Raw genomic sequence first — 15,110 nt, forward strand, 5'->3', positions numbered from 1 at the left:
CAGCAGCCCAACCGCAAGCCTCCAGCACCCCCAAGCTTCCTGCTGCCATCGCCCCCTGCCTCTCAGCCCTCGAGGGTCCTTTCACCCCAGTCCAGGCCCCATTCACCTCGAAGGTGGCACCCGGAGGTGGAGGAGGATACTGGATGGAACTTCCTCCGCCCCCCCAGGGAGCACCTGGACCAGAGATTCAAGGGCCGCCTTGAAGCCCCAGTGAGCAAGAGGCAAGTAGACACCCACTCAGCTTTCAGTGAAGGGCAAGCTGCACGGCTGTCAGTCTGAGGGCCAGGTGACCCTTGGAATACAGTCGGAGGGCAAAAGTAACATCACCTCAGATTCAGGGGGGAACAACATCCCTGGAAAATCACTGGAGGGGGGATACAGTCAGATAGATACCAGGCGCACACAGCTGCTAGCCACACAGTGGAACCACAGCCATGCCATCTCAGGGCATGGGGCAAGAGCTTTATTATTTGCAGAGGGGAGGCTAACACCCCTCTCACAGACAGTCTGCTGGACAACAGGCTGTTCAAGGAAGCAGACAGGACAACCCGGTATCTTTAAGGGAGCAGAGTCACAGCCTCTTTTGTGGGCAGAGGGCAGGACAACACCCCCTAATTATGGTTGGAGAGTAGGGCAATCCTTCTAACTCAGGCAGAGACAAGGCCACAGCCCGTCAGAGGCGAAGGCCTGACACCACCTCCTGCAACAGGTGGGAGACAGAACAAACACTCCTGCCCAGGCCCCAGGTGCAGGCGACAGACAGGCAGGAGGCAGGGACCCTGTCACAAGGGTCAGGCCAACAATCTCCCTTTCCCCAGGAGCCAGGCTGAGGGCCAGGTCACCAGTGTTATGAGGAACTCTACGTGGCCTCTCGCGGGCCCAAGAGCTGGGCCTTGACCGCACCCATCGGAAGACAGAAACCTGTTGCCACTGCCTGAGCCTGTACTGAGGCAGCAGGCTGGGGGAGGGGAAGCCCACAGAGCATTGTTGGGGTTTGTGAGGTGGAAGCTGATGCTGTATGCACCTTCAGCTGCTGCGGAGAGAAGGGGGAGACAGGAAATGGGTGGGGGGGAGAGGAAGCCTGAGTTGGAAAGTCAGACAAAGAGGGTGACACAGAAACAAAAGCTGAGAAACACGAAGTTTTTTTTGAAAAAAAAAAAAAGAAAAAACACAACTAAAAAACAGCCCTACAGAATGACACAGAGCCCAGAGTTCCAGCTGCAGGCCCCAGCTCCCCTTGCTATGAACCTGAGCACTTCACAGTCCATCTCTGGGCCCCAGGACAACAGTAAGAACACGACTGGGGCTAGTGATAATAATGCACATTTTATTGAGGACTTACTGTACATTATCTCACTTAAAATGTATCTAACTACTTGTGGAGTTGGATTTTCCATTGTAAAGATAAAGAGACAGATGCAGGGGTTAAGAGAGCTCCTCCAGGTCTGATAGAATCGATGTTGCAGTTGACATTGAACCCAGGTCTACAAGATCCTGCGTTCTTCAGCTGCTCATTTATCTGAGTCACATTCCATAGGGGTGATTTAGAATTTAGGTTAAATTCTTTTCCAGTCCTTATCTGGATGCGATAGAGAGATAGAAGTGGAGCTGCGGGGGAGATGAGTATCCATCAGGGTTTCTCTACCCTCAAGGCCAGCCTCCTCTCCTGAGGTAGAACCCGGGGCCCTAGCAACCAGCGAGACAGTGAACCCGGGCCTGAATAAAGGACTGCAGAGACCTTGATGGGAAGCAGAGATTTATTGAGGAGACTGAGGGTCTGTGAACTCCTCCCCTTCCTCCAAACCACCCTCTTCCCCCATCCGGGCAGCAGGGCCCCAGGATGCTGCAGCTTTAAGCTCCCAGAGCGCTGAGCATCTCCCCAACTCTACCCCGACCCTTCTCCAGGTGCTGGCTCTTCTGGGGCGCCCCTCTCTTCCTTCGTCCCAGGTGGGCTGGGGAATGGGTAGCGGGTGGTGCAGGAGACACGCAGGGATCCCTTAGCAGAGGGTGAAGCGCCGGGCACTGATGTTCATGCGCGTGAGGCCCAGGTGCCGCAGTGGCGGGGCCAGGGCCAGGCCAGCCCCGGGCTCCATCTCCAGCTCCATCTCGGCCTCGTTCAGCAGCTCTTGGTGCAGGTGACAGACTTGGTCCACCTTCAGCCGGTGCAGCTGGGCCCGCAGCCTAAGCAGCTGCCCTGCCAGCTGCCGGTCCTGTGCCTGCATCTCCCGCTGCAGCCGAGAGGGGGCATGAGCCCGCTGAACCTCCATTCCCTTCCGGTCAACACCCCGGGGGCTTTGCCCTGGCTATGTCCTTCCCACCCCCTCATATCCCGGCTCTCTACAGCCCATCTCATAGATCTTGCTCTAAAACCAAGCTAAACAAGTACAGGTACCTGGGGCCTGATCTTAGATCAAATAGATGGAATCTCCAGTCTGGAGGCTGACATTTGTATATTTGCACATATTAGATTAAGAGCCACCTAGTTAATACTGGCCTCCTCTGGGGACAGCGTGGTTAGTGCCTCCTTTGTATCTTTGGGGTATAGCAATTTGCAGAGGAGACTGGGAGGCCATGCCTTCCCCAGCTATCCCTGGTGGCCCCCAAGGGCAGGACTCTGTCCTCTGAGCCACAGGAGCACAAGGTCAGTAGACTGATGGACTCCTTCTTCAGTAAGGCTCCCTGAATAAAACACTGGACAAGTCCATTCCTGGCTCCTCAACCCTGGGACAAAGCCACAGAAGAGGGCAGTTGCTGGAGGCAGGGTCATTCTCATCCCCTCACCATACCCAGGGTTTTGGGCCCTGAGGAGTGCCCTCAAGGCCCTCTGCAAGGCTGCCCACCCCACCAGACTTACCAGCTCCCGTCGGAGCCACTCAAGGGCAGAGTCCATTGAGTCGAATCCGCAAATGGCCCCAGGTCCCCCGGGCTTGGGTCTGGCTTGGGCCCTGTGCCAGGCCTGGCTCTGGACCCGGGCTGTCCACTCCAGGTATGATGGCCGTCGTGTCTGTAGCTGCAGCTTGGCCGTCAGTGCCTTCACAGAGTCCAAGCTCTCTGCTTCGTCATCCTCCTCATCTTCACCCACTGCCTGGAATTTTAATGGTCCCAGGGACATGGTAGGGGGTGAGCAGTGACAGGGAAAGGCTGCAGCTCTGGGGTTAGGGAAAGGCTGGCAGTATTACCCAGGAAGAGGTGGGAGAAGCTGAGGGTGAAAGAAATGTGCCAGGGAGTGTGCGATGGTGAATGTTCAAGGTGGGTCAGGGAGGCTTGAGTGTGTCAGGGTAAGCAGATGGGTGTAGGAGGCTGAGTGTGCAAGGGCTGGGATTTTCCTGGACTGCTATCCCAGGAGCCACGTGATGCCCATCCGGGTGGGGGCAGGAGGAGCCCTGCGCCTCTGGCCCCTTGGATGAAATTTATTGTCTTTGCCCAAAAGGAGACACCCAGTTCCCAGAAAGGAAGTTGCTCCAGGATAAGAAAAGCATCGTCCACACTAGAGTCTTGGCCCTCTTCCCAAGACCCAAGTTAAGGGATTGGGGAGGGGATAGGAGGCTGACAAGCTGCCCCCAGTCCTGACTCATGACTGTGGCCCTTCAGCAAAGGAATAGTGTCCAGATCCTCAATTTGGGAGTCAGGAGACTTGGGTTCAGGTGCAGGCTCTGTGGGACCTTGGACAAGTCACTGACTCTGTTGGGACAGATCAGTGATTTCAAGCTATATTCTAAGGAACTTTAGGTTCCCTTGGAGATCCCACAAGGACTGTGTTCGGGGTAAGGGCAGAGCTGTGGATGGGCTCCTCGACCTTCCTCTCCCTGCCCCTCCCAGGGCTTCAACCAGAGCATTTCCCTTTTTAAAACTTTGTGTTGAAATATAACACACACCCAGAAAAATTTACATGTCGTAAATACATGGCTTGATGAATTCTCCCCAACTGAATCAGAGTGATGTAAACAGATCAAGCAAAGGAGTATTACCATCACCCAGGAAGCTCCTTTGTGCTGCTGGTCTAGACCAACTCTCCTAAGGGTAATGTAACCAAGCACAGCTTGCTCATGTACCTACAGTTGAGAAAGCCGAACTCTGACAGGGTGTTTGCAGCAAAGTAAGGGTTTATTGCAGGGGGGCCAAGCAGGGGAGTGAGAGACAAGTCTCAGATCCACATCAACTTGGTCTTTGAGTGTTAGGTTTTTGCTTTTTGTTTTTAAAGGGGAAGAACTGGACTTCCCCAGTGGTCCAGTGGTTAAGACTTCCACCGCAGTAGGCACGGGTTCAATCCCTGGTTGGGGAAGTTCCGCATGCCACGTAGTATGGCCAAAAGAAAGAAAGAAAAGAAAAAAAAAAGGGGAAGAACAAAGAGGCTGGGATTAATCATCACCTTGTGATGTTTCTGTGACATTTCTTTTTTCTTTTTCTGTGACATTTCTTAATAGTAGTTTCAGAGTCAGAATGTCTCTTCAGTTCAGTTCAGTTCAGTTCAGTCCCCGACCCCATGAACCGCAGCACGCCAGGCCTTCCTGTCCATCACCAACTCCCGGAGTCCACCCAAACCCATGTCCATTGTGTTGGTGACGCCATCCAACGGTTTCATCCTTTGCTGTCCCTTCCTCCTCCTGCCCTCAATCTTTCTCAGCATCAGAGTCTTTTCAAATGAGTCAGCTCTCCGCATCATGTGGCCAGAGTATTGGAGTTTCAGCTTCAACATTAGTCCCTCCAATGAACCCACAGGACTGATCTCCTTTAGGATGGACTGGTTGGATCTCCTTGCAGTCCAAGGGACTCTCAAGAGTCTTCTCCAACACTGAAGTTCAAAAGTATCAATTCTTCAGTGCTCAGCTTTCTTTATAGTCCAACTCTCACATCCATACATGACCACTGGAAAAACCATAGCTTTGACTAGACAGATCTTTGTTGACAAAGTAATGTCTCTGCTTTTTAATATGCTATCTAGGTTGGTCATAACTTTCCTTCCAAGGAGCAAGTGTCTTTTAATTTCATGGCTGCAGTCACCATCTGCAGTGACTTTGGAGCCCCCAGAAATAAAGTCAGTCACTGTTTCTACTGTTTCCCCATCTATTTGCCATGAAATGATGGACCGGATGCCATGATCTTAGTTTTCTGAATGTTGAGTTTTAAGCCAACCTTTTCACTCTCCTCTTTCACTTTCATCAAGAGGCTCTTTAGTTCTTCACTTTCTGCCATAACGGTGGTGTCATCTGCATATCTGAGATAATTGATATTTCTCCCGGCAATCTTGATTCCAGGTTGTGCTTCTTCCAGCCCAGCATTGCTCATGATGTACTCTGCATATAAGTTAAATAAGCAGGGTGACAATTATACAGCCTTGGCGTACTCCTTTTCCTATTTGGAACCAGTCTGTTGTTCCATGTCCAGTTCTAACTGTTGCTTCCTGACCTGCATACAGAAATGTTTCTGGTTTATGATTATCTGGCCAGCAGTCACCATCTGCAGTGACTTTGGAGCCCCCAGAAATAAAGTCAGTCACTGTTTCTACTGTTTCCCCATCTATTTGCCATGAAATGATGGACCGGATGCCATGATCTTAGTTTTCTGAATGTTGAGTTTTAAGCCAACCTTTTCACTCTCCTCTTTCACTTTCATCAAGAGGCTCTTTAGTTCTTCACTTTCTGCCATAACGGTGGTGTCATCTGCATATCTGAGATAATTGATATTTCTCCCGGCAATCTTGATTCCAGGTTGTGCTTCTTCCAGCCCAGCATTGCTCATGATGTACTCTGCATATAAGTTAAATAAGCAGGGTGACAATTATACAGCCTTGGCGTACTCCTTTTCCTATTTGGAACCAGTCTGTTGTTCCATGTCCAGTTCTAACTGTTGCTTCCTGACCTGCATACAGAAATGTTTCTGGTTTATGATTATCTGGCCAGGTGGCCCATGGCTGGGGGCTGATGAGTTGTTACCTCATCTTGTCCTAGAGAAACAGCTTGAATTTGTATGTTAATGATGATACCTAGGATAGCAATTTCAGTACATTAATGATATTATGGACAATAGCAATTTTAGACGTCTGACTCTGTGGGGTTTTTTTGTTTGGTTGGTTTTCAGCCTAGGCACAAGGCATGGGGGATCTTAGTTCCCCAACCAGGGTCTTAACCACTGGACCACCAGGGAGTTTTCCGACTCTTGTTGATTAGTGTTCATCTAGCACAGAATTGAAGTCAGTTCAGTTCAGTTCAGTTCAGTCGCTCAGTCTTGTCTCTTTGCAACCCCATGGACTGCAGCACACCAGGCTCCCCTGTCCATCCCCAACTCCTGGAGTTTACTCAAACTCATGTCCATTGAGTCTGCGATGCCATCCAACTATCTTATCCTGTCTTCCCCTTCTCCTCCCACCTTCAATCATTCCCAGCATCAGGGTCTTTACAGTTTTACAGCCAAGAATTTACAGTGCTTCGCATCAGGTGGCCAAAGTATTGGAGTTTCAGCTTCAGCATCAGTCCTTCCAATGAATATTCAGGACTGATTTCCTTTAGGCTGGACTGGTTGGATCTCCTTGCAGTCCAAGGGACTCTCAAGAGTCTCCTCCAACACTACAGTTCAAAAGCATCAATTCTTCAGTGCTCAGCTTTCTTTATAGTCCAACTCTCACATCCATTCATGACTACTGAAAAAACCAAAGCTTTGACTAGACAGAGGGGATAAAAAAGATAAAAATGTTTTGAATAGAGTGATTAATCATAAACTCAGTAAGGGAACTTGGTTTCTGGGGAGCCCAGTTTCAGTAATACTGCCCTAATTTTTGACAGCCTGGATTAGTTTTGCCTTTTTGTATACTTTCCAGTGTTTCTCCGTCTTTAACATAGATCCCAATCCCCTGGAAACTTATTAAAATAGACTGCCCCATTCCCAGAGATTCAGATTCAGTATGTTTGGGGTAGGGCCTATAATTTGCATTTTTAACGAATTCCCATCCCAGCTGATGCTCCTGGTCTGGAATTTTACAGTTTATACTCTTTTATATCTAGTTCCTTTTATAGAGCAGTTCCAACTTTGTGTGTATATTATGTATGTGTGTATGGGGGGAATCCACTTACGATTTCATTATTTGAAAGAAGGGTTTTGCACACACACAAAAGCCTGGAACCTTGTAGACCAGAAGGCTCTTTAAAGGCAGGAGTACCTTTTATTTTTCTTAGTGATTATCACTTAACACATTATAGGCATCATTGTTTAAGAAATAAAAGAATATCTGGATGGATGGGTCCTCCAGTAAATAGATTTAAACTCTTGTAATTTACCAGCTTAAGTGTGTCTCTTGCCAGACTGAAAACCCTGTGAAGGAAACCCTCCTCAGCCACCCTTGGGTCCCTAGGGCCCAGCTCAGTGTATAGGCAATTCCCCTTTGGTCAAAGGATGGAGAGGAGGGATGGGGCTCCAGAGGGCAGAACTATACCAGAAGTGGCCCCCCGTAGAGGGCGCCCTCAGGCAGGGACTGCCAGCTGTGGTGGGGGAGGGGTGCCAGCTACACAGCTGCTTGCATTTAAGGTGGACCCAGGGATTTCCCCACCCAGCCTCAGCTGTAGGACAGGATGCAGACACTTCCTAGTTTCTCACTCACCCTTTCCACCCCTCCCACCAGGGTACAGGAGAAAAGACGGGTATTTTTGTTTGTTTTTTAAATCGGTGGGAGTGCCAGCACCTTAGAGACTTTTTTTTTAATGCCTCCTGCGACCCACGAGGTCTTAAAGGACTTTAGCAAGATTTTTCTCCCCCACTTCACAGATGCTGAAATTGAGGTTTCCCTAACAGATTCTAGTCCCGGGGTCCTCAGTAAGAAGTGCTAGCAATGGGGTGGGGGTGGGGGAATTCCTGTGAAACTGTGAGATCTCTTCCTCCAAGGGGCCTCCTTAACAGCTGTCCTGCCGGCGTCGCCAGCTGCCCAGCCAGTTCCTGTCCCTTTCGGAGCCCGCGCTCACCCCGCCTGACGCTCGGAGTCAATCCCTGCCGGGCGTCAGGCCCGCCGCTGGAGGAATGGAGTTCGCGGAGATGATCCGCACCGGCCAGGCCCAAGCCGAGCTCCTGCGGGGTCCGGAGGAGCCCCCACTGCGTGGCACGCTTTGCATCACCGGCCACCACCTGCTGCTGTCGCCAGGGCCCCAGGCGACTCCAGACCTGTGGCTGCTGCTGTTGCGTAACGTTGACTCCATCGAGAAGCGGTGAGACGTGGCGGGGGCGTCCCCGTAGTCGGGGAGCGCGTGGCTCGGCAGGGAGAGGGGAAAGGGCTAGCGCAGTTGGAGCTGGTGCCCCGCTGCATAACGTACAATCTTAAGAAACTCATTTCTTCTCCCCCTGGTGGGGGTCAATGGACATTAAACCTAAAGGTTGTGCATTCCAGGGTCGCGGGTGACTCGGGCACTATCACGCTGCGCTGTAAGGACCTGCGAGTGTTGCAGCTGGACATAGAGGGCGTGGAGGCGACGCTGGACATTGCCCGCTCCATCGAGGTATGCCAAGGATGCAATGGAGGCACTTAAGTTGCCCTATCCCGTAACAGGAGGAGTCAGCAGGGTTTACTTCTCTAGGGGGCTCAGGATCCGGGTTTGTCCCGGAGCAAAAGGGGATGCAGGGTGGTCTGGAATGCGTGGAGAGGCAGGAGCTGCGGAACGGCGGACTGGATTCCGATCTTTTCCAGATCCCTTGACTTCCTTCCCCAGGCGCTGTCCTCCCTGGAATCGGTCATCACCTCCTTTCCGTTCTTCTACCGTCCCAAAGGTTTGAGGTTAGGCGACGCCTGGCACTTCCACCCTCCCGAGTGCTACTACAAGCGAGTAGCTCGTGAGGTGGGCGCGGTCGTGCGGGGCTGGGGATGTGGGAGAGCCAGGTCTGGAAGGGGCGCGGGGACCGGTCACGCATCGGGTGCCATAGACTGGGTCTTCACTCGTCCCTGCGCCGCAGACCAACGCGTGGCGGCTGAGCGAGGCGAACGAGGACTTCAGCTTGTGCCCCAGTTACCCCCGCGCCGTGATCGTGCCTCGCGCCGTGGACGACAGTGCCGTGGCGCGTAGCGCCCGCTTCCGCCAGGGAGGCCGCTTCCCTGTGCTCAGCTACTACCACGCTCCCAGCGGAACCGTGAGCCCCGCCCCTCCCCAGACCCCGCCGCTAGGACCCTCTGTCTCCCTTTTTGGTTCCACTCTGCACTGGCCCGCTCTTCTGCGGTCCGGGCCGTAACATGGCCCCGCCCCCTCGGCTTATCGTGCCTTCACCGGTGCTGACCCCGCCCTTCTCCGCAGTTTTGGAGTCTCCCCTGCCTCTGGCTCCGCCTCCGGCTGGTCTGGCCCCCTCCCCGAAACCTCCTCTTCTTTTGTCCACCCGTGACTCGCCCACGGCCTACTCTCGGGTCCCTTCCCGCTCTTGCCACAACCCACCGAGACCCGATTCGAAGCCCGTAGGGTTCCTGAGCTCCATCTAGCCTGCCCCAGCCAGCTCTAGATGCGCTCCAGTGTGTACACCCGGCCTAAGGGATGCCCTGAGCGAAGTTCCTGAACCAGGCCTGGGTGGGTACAGTTTCTGGAGCTGGATCCCTGTCTGCAGGTGCTGCTACGTGCCGGTCAGCCCCTGACTGGGCCCCAGAAGCGGCGTTGCTCTGAGGACGAGGAGCTCCTGAGAGCTGTGCTGGCGGGGGCTCGGCCCGGGGCCCGGGGCTTCATCGTGGACACGCGCTCGCCCCAGGCCGCCAAACAGGCCCGCATGACTGGCGGGGGCACCGAGGCCAAGGCTGCCTACCCTGGCTGGAAACGACTGCACCGGCCCCTGGAGAGGTAAGGGGCTTTCTCATGCCCTCCTAAGGTTCTTTCCTCTAGGACTCTTTATGGATGGGGGTGGGGGACTGGCGTCTTCTAGGAACTTCCAGGACTGTTTGATCTTTCCTGGTAGCCATCCTGCCAGGTGGGCATGGCCACTTGCAGGCACCCACTGACAAAGCTCTTTCCTCTCTAGGCATCCCAACTTTGCCTCGAAAGAGAAATCTCTCCTTTACATTAAACTGAAATTTGTCTTCCAGGAACAACTTCATCATACACACACACACACACACACACACACACACACGCACACACTCTCTCTCTCTCTCTCTCTCTCTGCCCTGGTCCCAGCTCTGCCCTGAGGGCTGTACCCACAGTTGTTATCTGTTCCCACTGTCTCCAGGTGCTGGTAGTACCAAGAGGAGGTCCTGAGGGACTTTTGTGCTTTGAGGAGAGTGGACTGCTCCCCTATCCAGAATACAAAACTGTTTATTCATTTATTTGACCGACATTGACCCAGCAGAGAGGCTGAGATGGTGGCCAGCCCAGACATGGCTGGCAGATTAGCAGTAAACAGGCAATTAGAGTTCAGTGTGATAAGCGGCAGCACTCCCCTCTTAGAACAGGTCATCCTAAGAAAGCTTCCCTGAGAATAGGGTGCTTTAGTGAGATCCGAAACACAGCAGGGGTAAGCCAGAGGGTGGGAGGAGGACAGTCCAGGTGGAAGGCCCTCCAGGTGTGTAGCAGCAGGCAGCCTAGTCAATTGCCCCGTTTTGGACTCAGGTGGGATGTGGATTCGATCCCTGGGTCGGGGAAGGTCCCCTGGAGGAGAGCATGGCAACCCACTCCAGTATCCTGGAGAATCCTATGGACAAAGGAGCCTGGTGGGCTACAGTCCACGGGGTCACAAAGAGTTGGACACGACTGAGCAACTTTGCATACACAGCACAGTGTGTTGGGAGTATGGACTCTGAGGTGGAGGTAGGGAGGCTAAAGGGGCGGCCCCGGGCCAGAGCAAGGGTCTTGAGTACCATGATAATGGGCTTAGATTTTATCCTAGAGGCAATGGGGAGTCATTGAAGGCTTTTAAATAAGCCTGAAAAAAGTACCAATTAGATTTTCTGGCAGAAGGTTCCTGGTGATCTAGAACAGAACAGTTCCTGGGAAGATTCCAGAATCTGAAGAGTATTCTATACCTCTTGTCAGGCTGGTTCTCCCAAGGGAGTACTGTGTAGCTCCCATTGGGCTGGCGTACATCAAGGGAACTGTGACACCTTCATCAAATTGGGAGTTTCCAGGGCATTCTTTCTGGAGCTATTAGTAATTGCCCTCCGTTCTCCCCCAGGAGCATATTGGACACCTTCCAACCTGGGAGGCTCAACTTTCAATGTCTTATCTTTTTGCCTTTTTATACTGTTCATGGGATTCTCGCAGCAAGAACACTGGAGCGGTTTGCCAGTCCCTCCTCCAGTGGACCATGTTTTGTCAGAACTCTCCACTATGACCCGTTGGTCTTGGGTGGCCCTGCATGGCATGGCTCATAGCTTCATTGAGTTACATAAGCCCCTTCGCCACGACAAGGCTGTGATCCACGAAAGAGAAGAGGGAAGCACAGCGGATGAAATGGTTGGATATCATCACTGACTCAGTGGACATGAACTTGGGCAAACTCTGGGAGATAGTGAGGGACAGGGAGGCCTGGCATGCTGCTTGGGGTCACAAAGAATCGGACATAACTTAACGACTAAAAAACAACAGAGCATTCTGTTTCTCCAGGAGGCTATGCTATGCCTCTCCAACAGACTAGGTTTCCCCAAAGGGTCTTGGGTCTCCTCCAGCAGATTGGGGAATCCTCAAGATTAGGGAGTCACTTCCATCAGATTAGGTGGGCTCTCCAAAGGGTCTTGTGTCCCTCTTGTCAGATGGGCTCCTCTGAGGGCTCTGTGTCTCCCTCATTGGCCTGGAGCCCTTGTTCTGAGGCTGTTGTGCTCACCAGAGCTTTAGGCTGGAGGAACAATGACCAGACTCTTGCTTGTGCAGGGGGCGGCCCCTACAGGAGAGCTTCGTGCGCCTGGTGGAGGCCTGCGGGGACCTGGAGCAGAGCATGGACCGCTGGCTTAATCGACTAGAGAGCTGCCGCTGGCTGTCACATGTGAAGGAGACTCTGAGCACCGCCTGCCTAGCAGCCCAGAGCATGGAACAGTAAGACCCCCACCCTACAAGACAGGGAACAGGGCAGGGTGGGCAGGGCTCTCCATGCCTGGATGCAAAGCCATGTCTCAGTAAGCAAGCAAAGGTAGCCTTCAAATGGGCCCATTCTATTCCTGACCTGGCCACTCCAGGCAGGGAAGAACAGGCCACTGTTGATGAGCCCTGGGCCCTCAGGGAAGGGGCCTGCATCCTGGTACATGGCGCTGAAGGCACGGACAGCACCCTGCTCATCACTTCACTGGCCCAACTCATCCTAGACCCCTTGAGCCGAACCATGGCTGGATTCCAGGAACTAATAGAGAGAGAGTGGGTCCAGGTGAGTGGCCGCCCAGCCCAGCACTACCCTCCTCTATCCAGAAACCCCACGTCCTCATGCCCATCGCTCTGCCCTTCCCCAGGCTGGCCACCCCTTCCAGCTGCGCTGTGCTCATTCAGCCTTCTCCCACGCCCGCCCCAAACACGAGGCCCCCACCTTTCTCCTATTCCTGGACTGCGTGTGGCAGCTGGGCCGCCAGTTCCCGCTGTCGCTGGAGTTTGGGGAGGGGATGCTATTGGCGCTGTTTGATCACGCCTATGCCTCCCCTTTTGGCACCTTCCTGTGCAACAATGAAAAGGAGAGGTGAGCTAAGGGGGTGTCCAGGTGGGCCAGAGGGCAGGCACAAGACAGGGGTGGGGCGGGTACCTACTTCCTTAGAAGACATCTTTGGGAACTCCTTGGTGGTCCAGTGGTTAGGACTCAGCGCTTTCACTGCTGGGGGCTGGGTTCAGGGAACCAGTTCAGGGAACTACGACTGCCCCTCCTCCCTCCCTTCCAAAAAAGAAGGTATCTTTCCCTTTTGAGTTTCTCTTGTAGAAAACCGTGTGTCCTCTCCTCTCCTGCCTCCGGATCTCACACGTTCCCCTAACTTCTGCAAAGCTAGAAACGAGTGGGTCCACAGTCAGTTCTTCAGACCTCCTACCCTGTCCACAGCCAAGAACCATGCACTCCTAACTTAAAAACAAGGACTGAAGGGGGAAATTGCTGCCAAAATCATTTCTGGGGCTCTCTACCACTTTGCAGGGTTGATTCTAGTGAAGCAATAGATTGGAGGTTGAAAGCTGAGTCAAATTGTTGGGCTCAAATTCTGGCTCACCATTCACCTGATGAGTGATCAAAAGCAACCCTGAGTCTGTTTCATCAGTAGCAAGGAGGTGATCATAATAGTCACCATGATCTAGAGGTGGGCTATGTGTGTGTGAGAGGATTAGCTGAGTTAAAGCATAAAGTGAAGTTGCTCAGTCGTGTCCGACTATTTGCGACCCCATGGACTGTAGCCTACCAGGCTCCTCCCTCCATGGGATTCTCCAGGCAAGAGTACTGGAGTGGGTTGCCATTTCCTTCTCTAGGGGATCTTCCCTACCCAGGGATCAAACCCGGGTCTCCTGCATTCCAGGCAGATGCTTTAACCTCTGAGCCATAGCAAGTGCCTAACACTGTGCCTGGCACAGTGGGCACACAAGTGGTAGCTACTTTCATCATTTGGTTGACTTGTTGCTCCCATTGGCCGTCTTTCTTTCATCAGACTGAGACAAGGGGAGGGAGGGTTCACTCCTCTCCACGAAGGCGATCGTATATTTAGTGATCTTTGCTTTTCCAGTGGCCTCCTCGTCCTGTTGCTTTCACTAGCTCTGCTTATCCAGGTTAAACTTTTTACCTCTCCCCCTCCTTCATATTCAGCTTTTCTTCTAACAATTTCTTTTCTTAGTCCTTTCCCATCCAAGGCCCCTTCTACTTCCCTAATCCAGACTTTCCTTTCCCTGTAGACCATTGGAATAGCTTCCTCACTGCTTATAGTATCTTCACTTTCATCCTTTTTCTCTTTTAAACTCATCAGTCTAGACCTATGAGTATTTACACTGAGCCCTTTCCCGCTTCCTTGCTTTTGCTCCTGTATTTCCATGTTTTTGCATACCTGGTGAATTGCTGCCAGAAAGTGAAAGAAAGAATTGCTGCTAGACCCAGCTAAAATGGCACACTCTTTTAAAAACATTTTTCACTATTTATTGGGCTGCGTCAGGTCTTGGTTGCAGGATGTGGGATCTTGGCTGCGTCACGGGGACCTTTTGCTTGTGGTGCACACTGGTTGTGGCACACGGGCTCAGCATTTGCTTGTGGTGCACACTCCGGTTGTGGCACACGGGCTCAGCATTTGCTTGCAGTGCACTCTGGTTGTGGCACACGGGCTCAGCAGTCGCAGTGCCCAGGCTTAGTTGCTCTGTAGCACGTAGGATCTTAGTTCCCTCACCAGGAACTGATCCCACATCCCCAGCATTGAAAGGCAGATTCTTAACCACTGGACCGCAAGGGAAATCCCTCAAATGGCACATTCTTAATTAGCCTTCCATGATCCTTTCAGGCAAAGATAAGCAGAACTCCTTAAGAACTAGGACTTTGCCTTGTTCCTGCGTTATCGTAGTTCAGGATCTGACTCCCAGTAACATTTGCAGGAGGTGTTATCACTGCCCTGGGGGAGCTGTCACCCTACTAACTGGAGCCCCCACCCAGAATCCTAGAGTACACAGCAAAGTCTGGAAGCTTATGGTCTCACTCCCTCCAGATGCCTGTGTGAAGTGAGAACTCGAACACACTCCCTGTGGTCTGGGCTCAGTCAGCCAAAAGAGCAACGAAAGCTCCGGAACCCGCTCTACGTCCCCAACCCCCTGGCTATCTGGCCCTCGGCGGAGCCCCAGAGCCTGCGACTGTGGCAAGGTGACCCTCCTCCTCCTCCCTGGGGTAGTTCTCGCCTCTGGTCAGCTTCCTTACCCGTCCTCCTCTTCCTCAGGCCTGTTTCTGCGCGGGACCCGTCCGCCTGAGCCTTCAGAGGTAGCGTGGGAGAAAGTGTGGCAAATAGTGACAGATCAGGAGAAGACAGAAGGCTCTCAGCCAACAGATTCAGCTTCTGAGCCTGGACCCTAAGTACTGGTCCTCAGATGGTGGTTGAGATGTTCCTGGAACCTCTCCAGGCCCCTCAGCACCTCTGGATCTTGGGAGAGTGCCTACAACCCAGCCCGGATCCACGTGTTAAGTGTCCAAGTATAGTTGGAAGGTCCAAATAATAAAAGCATCCATGATTGGTATCAGCTGGC

At 52.8% G+C, this 15,110-nt stretch overlaps 2 protein-coding genes across 2 annotated transcripts; one reads left to right on the forward strand and one right to left on the reverse strand.

Moving 5' to 3' along the window:
* Nucleotides 1–1,739: 1,739 nt before the first annotated feature.
* Nucleotides 1,740–3,364, reverse strand: FAM167B (family with sequence similarity 167 member B). The gene is made up of 2 exons (XM_019979146.2): nucleotides 2,855–3,364; nucleotides 1,740–2,228 (listed from the first exon to the last, which is right to left on the reverse strand). The coding sequence occupies exons 1-2, from the start codon at nucleotides 3,110–3,112 to the stop codon at nucleotides 1,998–2,000; spliced, it is 489 nt and encodes a 162-aa protein (XP_019834705.1). The 5' UTR covers nucleotides 3,113–3,364; the 3' UTR covers nucleotides 1,740–1,997.
* A 4,219-nt stretch (nucleotides 3,365–7,583) lies between these two features.
* LOC109572384 (myotubularin-related protein 9-like) lies at nucleotides 7,584–15,101 on the forward strand. Its single transcript, XM_019979157.2, has 10 exons — nucleotides 7,584–8,189; nucleotides 8,369–8,477; nucleotides 8,688–8,813; nucleotides 8,929–9,102; nucleotides 9,565–9,791; nucleotides 11,814–11,975; nucleotides 12,159–12,300; nucleotides 12,383–12,603; nucleotides 14,582–14,733; nucleotides 14,807–15,101. Exons 1-10 carry the CDS (start codon nucleotides 8,005–8,007, stop codon nucleotides 14,938–14,940), a joined length of 1,632 nt encoding a protein of 543 aa, XP_019834716.2. The 5' UTR covers nucleotides 7,584–8,004; the 3' UTR covers nucleotides 14,941–15,101.
* The last annotated feature ends 9 nt before the right edge of the window (nucleotides 15,102–15,110 follow it).

The sequence above is a fragment of the Bos indicus genome, chromosome 2 (genome assembly GCF_029378745.1).
Source record: "Bos indicus isolate NIAB-ARS_2022 breed Sahiwal x Tharparkar chromosome 2, NIAB-ARS_B.indTharparkar_mat_pri_1.0, whole genome shotgun sequence".
Lineage (NCBI taxonomy): Eukaryota > Metazoa > Chordata > Mammalia > Artiodactyla > Bovidae > Bos > Bos indicus.

Bases quoted from the DNA above. Each gene is read 5' to 3' on its own strand.
- FAM167B (XM_019979146.2), bottom strand. From the start codon at position 3,112: ATGTCCCTGGGACCATTAAAATTCCAGGCAGTGGGTGAAGATGAGGAG. The intron at 2,229-2,854 runs GTAAGTCTGGTG...TCTCGGCTGCAG, and splicing joins AGTGGCTCCGACGGGAGCTG to CGGGAGATGCAGGCACAGGA.
- LOC109572384 (XM_019979157.2), top strand. From the start codon at position 8,005: ATGGAGTTCGCGGAGATGATCCGCACCGGCCAGGCCCAAGCCGAGCTC. The intron at 12,301-12,382 runs GTGAGTGGCCGC...GCCCTTCCCCAG, and splicing joins TAGAGAGAGAGTGGGTCCAG to GCTGGCCACCCCTTCCAGCT. The intron at 14,734-14,806 runs GTGACCCTCCTC...CCTCTTCCTCAG, and splicing joins GAGCCTGCGACTGTGGCAAG to GCCTGTTTCTGCGCGGGACC.